This window comes from Aythya fuligula, chromosome 2 (genome assembly GCF_009819795.1).
Source record: "Aythya fuligula isolate bAytFul2 chromosome 2, bAytFul2.pri, whole genome shotgun sequence".
NCBI lineage: Eukaryota > Metazoa > Chordata > Aves > Anseriformes > Anatidae > Aythya > Aythya fuligula.
In genome coordinates this window covers 112,942,880-112,953,889 of record NC_045560.1, presented here as the reverse complement: position 1 = coordinate 112,953,889, position 11,010 = coordinate 112,942,880, and the positions used below count along the sequence as shown (strand labels likewise).

The window sequence follows — 11,010 nt, the reverse complement described above, 5'->3', positions numbered from 1 at the left end:
AGAAATGGGGATGCCAAGAGCGTCATATCTCAGTGCTGTTTGTATACTGTGGTACATGTTAGGCTATAAGTACCTTCTAAGACGTTTTTGCAGAGCAGTGGAGGTGTCAGGTTGAGTCTGATGTGGCGAGGCTGAGTCCATGCTACTTGCAAGGACAGAAAGAGGGTAGGTACAGAAATAAATCAGAGCAGAGACTGTGTGAGCTTCAAAATCTATGCTTTGGAGACAGTCAATGGCATGGGACTCAAGTGCAAAATCAGAAATATGGCAATATATCATGTCTACACAGACACAACTGTAAGTCCAGGACACTCCAACAGCTGCAAGGAAAAGTCTTTAGCATAGATCTGTAGTATATCTGAAATTTACATTTGTATTTATAAGAAATGCATTAGATATAATGTCTGAATTCCAAAGTTTGTAGGACTCTCCTGATTATATTTTCATGCTTCTTTTCCTTTTTTTTTTTTTTCTTAATTAATGACAGTTTGCCTTCTAACATTATTTTTCTACATCTTCTGTTGAAAACATGTTTCATGTTGCACTGCTGCATGTCTATCAAAGGAAAAAAGTATGAAACCATAGGAACTAAAGTGACTTTAGTTAAATTAGATGTTCAGTACTGCTTATAGAAATCAGAAAAAAAAGTAGATGCAACACAATAAAATGCTTATATGATCCAAAACAGACAAAGATACTAACCCACTCCCACCCCCTTTTAGACATATTGAAGGGGTATATTAATATGCATATGATTCAACTTCACTTCTTTCTATTATATTTCATTCAATTGCATATTCTGTTTCATGAGAATACTATTTATAAGCCCCATATGTGGTCATGCTGGAACCTTAGGTTTTCTTCTTTGGAATACTTGAGAGATGAAAATAACAAAAAATCCAAGTATTTATATGCTGCCTTAAAATGGTGTAAATGATATAGCTGTCTGGAAGAATTTAATCAAGCTTGTGCAGCTTGTTGTATCCGGATTGAAACTGTCTTTCAATTAATGCTAAAATAGAGCTCAAATGACACACTTTTTTTTTTTTTTTTTTCTTCAGTATAGTATTCCTTCAGACATATGACTGAATGAAGAGAAACTTGTAACAATTACTTTTGCAAACTTGATGTACTTATCTGTAAGCACACTAAGTTGTACCAACAGTTCAGCAATGTATATAATTTTGACAGTGCAGTTTACAGCTCAAAAATATGTGTTTTCCCTACTTTTGTTGACATTTCAATGTGCATTATTAAGAGATGTGCTGCCTGCAGTCCAACCTTCAGTATTTACCCTTTGCTTTCAGTGTCATCTCATCTGATGTCTAAAAACTTACAAGGAGATTGTTGTTGTTTCCTCTGGGGAAGAACAAATCATAAGACAAGAATTCCAGTATTTGACAGAAAGAGAATAAATGGCTGGGCATGTCACAAAAATAACTAATTTTCTTTTGACTAACTGTTTTGTTCGTTTGTTTGTTTGTTTGGTTTGGTTTTGGAGTATTCCCTTCACATTTGTAGTAAGGATTAGAAAATTAGGGACTATTATTATTAATTAATTATCAATAATAATAAGTGCCAGAACTGCCATGAACAACTACTTCATGACCAGGAATTGTCATTACTAGAGAGCTGATGAATTGCAGTGGTGCCACCCACTGCAGCAGTTTTTGCTTTTGCAGTCTCTTCCAGAGTCAGAGTGCTCAGGATCTCCCCGGCAGCTCTATGTCTCTATGTGTCTTTTGTAGGATACATATGACAGAATATTTCATTCCCCTGTTGCCTTGCACACTGCCACTTAATTCTTCATCAGTTCCTCAGATCTTCTTGGTTAATCTTGATAGATTAGCCCCACATTCATGCAGAGCTGTCTGACTTGAGGAATATTTGAAGAGTAAAACAAATGAAGGAAAAGATAACAGGTGGCACTGGTCCTTGGAAGTAGCTAACAAACCCAACAGGTTTTAATAACTAGTTTTTGCATATCAAAGGTTCTTTATATAGTAGGGCTCCTTCGTTTCTTTAATGAAAGCCTCTTTCTATATACTCCTTTTAAATTTAGTCAAGAAGTAGTATGCAAAATAATTTGTTGAGGCAGTTAATAATTAGAGTTACTGAAAGATGTGTGAAAGATGTGATCTCAAAATGTTAATACACCTATTATAAAAACCTGCTCAGGGAAATTCATATTTTTCGTGGAAAGTTATACCATCAAATTAAACCACAATTTCCTTCAAATAAGAGTAATTTAATCTTTCTCTACAAAACTTGATGGAAATGTTACTTGTGGGTAGGCAATGAGACTGGACAATTAAAGATGTGCAAAATCTGCTCTTCCAGAAGCCTGGAAGAAGAGAACAGTCAACCACCATTTGTTTAAAATATACATTTCTGCGTATGCATGTGGAAAGATGCTTTCACAGAATTTGTTTGCGTCTCTCTAAACATTTATAGCAGAATACCTGTGCAGTCATTCCAGGGATACAGGCACAAAGCAACACTACAATTTCAAATGTCACACTACTCTTCCATAAGGTAAAGCAACAAGGAAAATTCAAAAAGCTGGTGCACAAATGCATAGAAGAAAACAGCCAAAACATGTCCCAGAAAAGATAGGCACCCTGTTCATGTGTTCCAAGAACTGAAAGAGTAGCCATGTTTATTAGATAAACTTTTTCTAGTGAATAATTAACAGATCAGCTTCAAGGTGAAGCTCAAAATAGACAGTTCTTTTGTTTTTTATTGTTGTTACTGAGATGTTTTACTGTCTGAAAATGGGTTATATCAGGTAATGCTGGCAGGATTAGGTGGGAGATTCATTCAGTTAATGTGTTACATTACTTTAATTTTTAGATCTAAGTTATACATTTGATAAGTATCTATGATTCATGGGATGACATATAATCCAATGTTTGGTTTATTTTATAATTATGCATACACAAATGTTAAAGGAACATGTTTTTTAAGGTCACAGTATTAGTCAGTCAAAAGACTTAAAATACTCCTTCTGTAAATGCATTACTATAAAACTGGGGATTATATACCTTTTGTTTTCTGGGGGCCCTGTCTCTTTTGGCATGAAAAGTGGATATGAGCTGAAGCTTGTGAAGTTGCAGAGATCTTAGAGTACATTAAGTAGGACTTCCACATTCATGAAAAGTGAGTAGTGACTGCAGCAAAGGCGTCCAAGGGAGAAAAGGACTGGCTGGGGGTTAAAGCTACTTTATGCTGTCCTGAAAGCTAAATTATAACCTTGCTCCTGAGTTTGAAATTGACACTATGGGATTTACTTACAATAACTTTATCATACATGGCCCCAACCTATTTTTTCAGTCTGATAAAATCTGATTTCAATCTGATTCTTATCCCCTTTATTGATCTCCTATCAAGGGACTGAATGCTTAAATCTGGATCTGAAGTGAATGACAGCTATAAGTGGGTAAATAAAATGTGGCATAGTACTGAATAGGTATAAAAATCAAGTCCTAGACCTCTCTCAAATGAGACATGGAAGCTGTGTGATTTCTTTTATCTTTGCTCCTTTGAATCTCAGAACTCCTGCTTGTCAACTTAAGATAATAGCAAGCCTTAGTTGTAATTCTGTGAAAATAAATGTACTAATATTTTAGAAGCATTCTGTCAAAATAACCATGGCAGAAAAAACGCTGGCAAAATACATGGGTCTGTATTCAGAGCATTACTTGAAGAGAGTACAATAGATAGGACGTAATGCCAGACTGAGTAGGAGAAACAGTGGAAAAGTTTTCATCAAATTAGTACTTTCTATTCCAGTGCAATGCATGAAACAGGACTCCAAAACAAAACTGGTAAATGACCATGTACACTAAATTATATGCTAAAATAATATGCATGCAGCCATGAAGCAAGCTAAAGTTTCACAGAGCTGGTGTTTCCCCAGCTCCTGATTGTTTTGTTGTAACTCCAATGTGGGTAGATATTCATGAGGATTGCTGCAGAACTGCTTATGCCTTCATTCTTACCAAATACAGTGCCTAAACCATGGGCATTTTAGATCCTGAACAGTTTTGTTGTTGTTGATTTTTTAAAGTAATGACCTTGAAAAGGTTATGAGTATATTAAATCAAGATCTTAAAGCTGGAAAAGAATGGCAGATACAGTAAAAGACAATGTTACTAGCTCAGTCAGGACACAGTGTTGCCACTACAGATGCCCAGACACAGGGCAAGGAAGAGCTGTGAAATGGGTATCAAAGCACTTGCAGAATTTTCTACTTTGTTGGTGCTTTTTTACATAACAAGATAATAGTTAATTCATGCAAGTTCTTGGTACCAGCCCAGCTGCAAACTGTTTTATGTCTCAGTCTTGTAGTTTTGACAAAGGTGACCCTTCAGACTTTGCTCAGGAAAGACCACCACGCTGTCAAAGATTCAGGCAGCAGGTCAGTAAAAAGGCTCATCTGGCCCAGCTGCTGTACAAGTTTTATCTTACAAGCAGTTTCCCTGCAGTACGATTTATATGCTTAGAAATATGTGAGGAACTACTATGAACTATGTCCTTATCATCTGAGATAGGGCACAGTACTCAGGCGGTCAGATACATTGCAGTACCATGGTATATCACACACCACCCATATTCTGACCCATGACTCTTGTTATGAAAAAAAATAGTGATAAAATACTTCCTTGTGGAGCAGGAGCACTTCAAATAGCCAAAGTTACTTTTTCACCATTAAAGACTGTGAGAGGGGAGGCAGCACATTTTACGACAATTTGCCTTGAGATAAGGTTTAAAAAAATGTAAAGAGGGTTGTGCATTTATTGAGGGGAAGATTTTTATTTTTTTTTAATGCACCACGGAAAAGTGCCCTGAGGAAGAAGTCCCAGGCTGTGCCCCAAGCACGTGCCACTGTCAGTACTGTTGGTGGCACGGAGGGGACACGGGTTGGGGGCAGCATTGCGGCGTGAGCTGGCTCCATCCCATCCCGTCCCATCCCGTCCCGTCCCGTCCCGTCCCACCGCCCCCGGGGAGGGCCACCCGCCGCCGTGACCCATCTATATAGGGTCCTCCCGACGGCTGCTTCTCCACTGGAGAGAAGCGTTTTCCCTGCTGCTATGGCCTCAGTACCCTCCGCCGGCTGCCTGCTGGCCAAGAACCAGTACTACCGCAGTAAGTGCTCTGGGGGGTGCGGAGCTGCCCCGCGATCCCCCCGTCTCGGGAATGCTCCGGGGGCTGAGAGACACCCGAGTTGTTGCCGCAGGAGAAAGTTAGGAAGTGTTTCGGGAGATTTGTGAATGAGCTGGAGGCAAGAGGGTGTTTTTGCTGTGGTCTTTTTTTTTGACTTGCTCGGAGAGGTGTTCTTTTTTTTTTTTTTTTTTTTTTTTTTTTTCCTCCTCTATCCAGGAACTGCAGTTTTAATGAGTATCTGCTTCTGGTTATTCACCTACTTTTTTTTTTTTTTTTTTTTTTTTTTTTTTTTTTTTTTTTCTCTCTTTAGAATAGCTCATTAGGAATGCATGGTATCAATCTTCTTACTATAAAACATGACATTGAAAAAACATTAGGCAAACAAATCTTGGCTTCTAGCTGTATTTCATATTTGTTTTGCAGATTTAGAATGCATTATCAAATCACAGATTTGTTTCTTAGTACATGAAGCAGTTGCCAGTGTGAGACTACATCTGGTCTTTTTAAGACCCTGTAGCACAAGGTGCAATGCTATAGTACAAATACAGTACTTTTAATTGTATCACAATGGAAGGTATAGATGTTGTTTTGTGCCTGATTATAGTATACTGTGTAAATGATCATGAGATACATTGCTGATTTCATGAAATCTGTACAAGCAGATCTCAACATGCTTTTGTAAGTAGACTGAGATCATTTTGATCTCAGGTTAAAAGCTTACACCTAAACAACCAAAGTAAATTGGTATATAAAATATTGAAGCCATACTCAGCAGCTAAGTGCCTGTAGCTAAGTTTATCTTTTACAAACATTGTTTTATCTGAGATACTAGCAGGTCTGAAAATGTATTGGTATGGAAATCCATTCATTTTTTCCATAATGTATGTCCGTCTTTTCTGTGAACAGCAAGACAGAACTCAGAATCCAGTGTTTCTTCCAGCTCCTCCTGCTCTTCAGATCCTGTGAATGTTGCAGACCAGGACAAAGCATTTCATGGTATTGTTCCCTTCTTGCAGTATTCTGGAGTCCCTCTGTTTGTTATTCTGCTAGTGTCTAACAGTGCGAGCTTTTTCCCTTTTGCCAGGGTTACCTGAATTACTTGATAAATGTTGGTGGATAAAAAGCTTTTTCCACTGTGAGCCATCTCCACCAACTGTTGGCAGAAAAACACTATCTGCAAGCAGGTGAGTCCTGTTCTTACTCATTGTGTTTTCCCTTTGGTAAAAGTGTTATTAAACAAGTCATAATCAGCTAAAACAATCTGGGGGAACAATGCTATTTTGATAACTTAAAAAAAAGATACTGCAAGGGTATGGCTTCAGAAGCTTCCCACATTTTCATTTTAATAATTGGACTCATATTATGTATTTTGCTAGTGACTATTATTGTCATTTGTAGCAATATTTATTAAATCATCTACCTGTAGCACTTGCACGCCTACTTATGCAGTTCCATTTTACTTTGTTAAAAAGATTACATGAATGAATCCAAAAATACTTAGGCAGATAAATACCTTTGTGGAAAAAGTAATGATAATCTTATGCATAACCTTTTTGTATATATACTTCTGCAGTGCCAACAGTTGAATATGACAGCAAACTGAATTACCGACTGAGATACTATGCACAGACTTATTTTTCCAAGAGGCTTGGGATCTTCTGAATGTCCGGGTTCAACTGCGAGAAGACAACAAAACGTTTAGGAGAGAGGAAAGGTGTACTTTCAAAAAAAAAAAAAAAAAGATTTGGCAGTAGCTTAAACAATGTTGCTTAATGGACATGTCCATGACTTACCTTTTTCATTACAGAGTTACTATAATTTGAGATGACTAATGAAAGTTACCTGGATTAAATATCCTGATGACTTACTTGGATACTTAGAAAAAAGAAAAAAGGAAAAAAAGATGTAAGATAGTGTAGGTTTAGGAGAAATATATTTATGGGATGACTTTGCAATAGCTGATACTGTATCTAAGTTTTACCTCAAATATGTCAGCTCTGTAGACAATGACTCTGCTGTAAACAGGATAAAAACAGAGCATTCCTACTCTGGACTGTAAGGTGTATGTTTTTATCATGTATTCAGTAGCACTAACGGTGAGCAGAGTTTACAAGCATGCCTGCTAATAACTTTGGTTTTATAAAGCCTGATTACACAAAGAAACAGTAATCAGTTTGTTCTTTGTTCCAGCTGGGTGTGTAGATCCCAACCTTAAATGCACAGGTACAACTTTCATTCACGTCTATGCATGTTTAAAGATAAAATAGCAGAGATACAAGAAACCAGTAATCCTAATGGACTCTGACATTTGCCAAGCAGAAGAGCAACCGTAATCAGAGTTGATACCTGCAGCTCTGTTTTACTTTTAGATTACTCTCACCTGCCTCTTAAAGACCCACTTGTTCTCAAGTGACTATTAGTATTCACTGCTGTCTGTCAGCTTAGTTTCTTAGGTCTAGGAACTGGCAGTATGTTCAACTCAAATAATGTTATTAACCAAGTCTACCTTTGTCATGAATCTTGCTTTGAAATGTACTGTAGTATACTTTCATTTGGCCTTCAGCACTGCAAAGCAGTACATCAGGTTGTTTATTCTACTGGGTATGACTGAAATGCATCAATGGTCATAGAAAATTACAAATATTTTGCTGGATGACGTCACTTCTGTGCATCTATGCAACCTTTTGATGTACTGTCACCAAATCTATCTGACCTTTGTCCATCACTGGATGAAGTAACAATCGCAAACTTCAATATAAGTGTAACATTTTTGCATTATAAAGTAGTAGTTGTTATGGTTATGCTTAAAAATCTAAAGTATATCAAGCACCAGTTTCAGGAAGCTTATAATTTTGGTGCAGGTAATAGATGCCTGGCACATGACAACAGAAAAGAACATAATGATAAGCACACAGTTTCAGGAATCTTTAAATTACCTTGTTGTATCTTTTTATCTTATTTTTGTTGTGCAGCTTCATCTTTATCCTTTCTCTAAGTGTACAGAATGAACTATTTTTTACATAAAGATTTTTTTTTTGTATTAATAAAGATTTAATGTGACTTATTTTGGGGCTCTAATACAAACTGTTATTCACTATTTCTTGTTTGTTTTTGGTATTAAATGTTATTTTGGTCATGTAAAGTAGAAAAATTCAGAATTCCACTGAAAACTTAGAGGAGTGACATACCTTCTTTAGCCACTTTAAACTTTTATGTGAGTTGAAAAAAAGAGGGGTGAAACATAATGTAGGAAAAAGACACATTTTAATGTAACCTTGTATTGTAAAAGAAGGGAAGAGGAATCTACGACTGTTAATTTTGGAAGGGTGATTCAAGCTGTTTCTGGAGATGCTTGGAGCCATAGAAGAAAGAAAGAAAAAAAATATAGAGAGAGAATTTAAGATTGAGAAACTATACATATATAAAATCTGAATTCAGGTAGGACAAAATGTAAATAATAATCACCAAATCATTAAGGTTGGAAGAGAACTCCAAGATCATCTGGTCTAACCATCACCCTACTATCAATATCACCCACTAAACCGTGTCCTTAAGCACCAGGTCCAACCTTTCCTTGAACACCCCCAGGGACTGTGACACCACCACTTCCAAGTATACAACAGTGATGGCCTTACAGATTCTGTTTTGCAATGTCAAGGTGGCTAGAATTTGGAAGAAATATAAATTTGCTTTTTTCTTTCAAGAATTTTCTTGCCTGCGTGTGAGCTAAAGAGACTTTATGAGAGCATCATATGTCATACTGCATATTGAAAAAAAAGTATCATACTGTCATACTACATATATTGAATGTACAAGAGTAAGGATTAACTGTAAGGACTATAGCTATTTCTAAGAAATTAGATTTTATTTTTGTATAATAGCCTGTTCTGTAGAAGCAAGAATGATAAGTGAACCCACTTAAGAAACAGGTTTTCAATAAAAGAATGAACCACAAATCAAACTCAATTTGAGTTGTCAGGAATATTTTTTTTTTCTAATATGTGCATTGATTAAGACTCCCATAAACAATGTACTTTAGCATTCATTTGTAACTTACTTTAAAGCTTTGTTTCTGTTTGTGATATCACACCTTCCTGAAATGTAAAATATGTGCAAATCCCTCTTCATTTTCCTTTATTTTATTTTTGTTAACTAATCATATATTATTTCTTCATGAAAGCACACCTTTAATGTCACTTCTCAACTCTTCAGCAAAGGAAAACCTAAACAGGGTTCATTCAGTGCCAGGATCAATATTGTGTGCAAAATATTTATTGGATTATTGCATTCACAGCTGGTGACCATGAAAATTTTGACCACGACCATGTTCAGTGTGCTGGCTGACTTTTCAGTTATGGAGGGACTCTGTCAAATTTCTCTTGTGCGCTTTGTCACATGCCATTTTAAGCAGTAGCAGGTGTGAAATATACTGCATGTGGTCACCAGGAGATATGTCTTTGTAATAGAAAATGGCTATCACTAACAACGAAGAGAATCAGATCAGTATAATGGGAGGAAGCCAGGGAAAAACAAAAACAACATTTTTTCCTTTTTTTTTTTTTTATTTTTATTTTTTCTTTTTTTCTGCTTCTCTATGCTTCAAACTGCAGAAAAAGAAATCACTGTTTCTCAAACTTGTGTCACCTTCCTGTACAAAAGAGAAGATTCAGCTTCCACTTACAATAATCAATTTTATGTTCAGAGTCACACTATTGGCTTTTTCTCAAAAGTAGAAATATATAAGTTTCTGTAGTCATTACGATGGGGCACAATTGCAAGAGAATATTTTTATAAAATCAACTCATAACAGGAAGAGGAAGGGCCTGTACATTCAAAACATTGTTTTCTTAGCTGTCAAGCACTGCATCTTCTTAAATCTTTGCCATCTTTGGCTTCAAGAGAATTTATTTTCAGTTGTACCCATAAAGCAAAACCTGTAATCCCACCTTAGTTATTTAGCTGAAGTAGCAGTACAGGGTACAAGATAAAAATGTTTTGTCATCTTTAGAGTGCACTGAGATTCAGTATCTACCGTAACAGAAGAGGACTGACAGAATTGGCTGGGTGTCAGTCTCACCACTGGCATCATGGAGGCTAAGGCCAGGGTGTCCTGGAGAAATGCATCAGTACTTTGAATAATTTTTCCAAAAGAAATTATCCAGGTTTATTATTATTATTATTATTATTATTATTATTATTATTTTCTCTCTGTTGCTTTTTTTTTTTTTCCAAGAAAAGTGAAAAACACCTACAACTGACTTTGATTTAACGAGTGATGGAAAGTCCGTAAAACACCCTAGCAAAAAAATTCTACAGTTGATCACCCCCACCTTTACAGATCTTTCCCATTTTTGCCAACTTGAATTTCTGCTTGAACAGCAATTCAGGGGTTAGTCATGAATGCATGACACAAGTAACAAACAAGAAAGTTTTAAAGTGCTGATTTCACCACCTCTTCAAGGACCTTGACAGCGATTTCAGAAGAGGTTGTATCATTTTATTTAATCCCCAGCCATACCTACTTCAGGAATTATTTCGACACAATAGGAGTGGATCAATAGATGGAAGCAGCTGGAGATATGCTTTTTGCTTTTGTGGGTGAAAGCTAAAAGCCAAGCTTTTAGAGTATGTTTCCCACTCCGTAGTTTACTTGTTTCAGATAACGTGAGCACATACAAACCATTGCTAAGAAAACTAAATGAGAAGGAAAAAGGTTATATTGTGGTATTGCAATAGCATAAAAATGTTGGACAGTTTGAAATCTTGGACCCTAACCACATGCTTCATCACAGTTCTTTTGAAAATGAAACTTAATGAAAAGACTTAAATATCTGAAATCTTGAT

General features: G+C 36.3%; 1 protein-coding gene across 1 annotated transcript; it reads left to right on the top strand.

Moving 5' to 3' along the window:
- The first annotated feature begins 5,079 nt into the window (after positions 1–5,079).
- Positions 5,080–6,907, top strand: PPDPFL (pancreatic progenitor cell differentiation and proliferation factor like). Its single transcript, XM_032183210.1, has 4 exons — positions 5,080–5,148; positions 6,073–6,162; positions 6,251–6,350; positions 6,740–6,907. Exons 1-4 carry the CDS (start codon positions 5,094–5,096, stop codon positions 6,750–6,752), a joined length of 258 nt encoding a protein of 85 aa, XP_032039101.1. The 5' UTR covers positions 5,080–5,093; the 3' UTR covers positions 6,753–6,907.
- Positions 6,908–11,010: the final 4,103 nt, after the last annotated feature.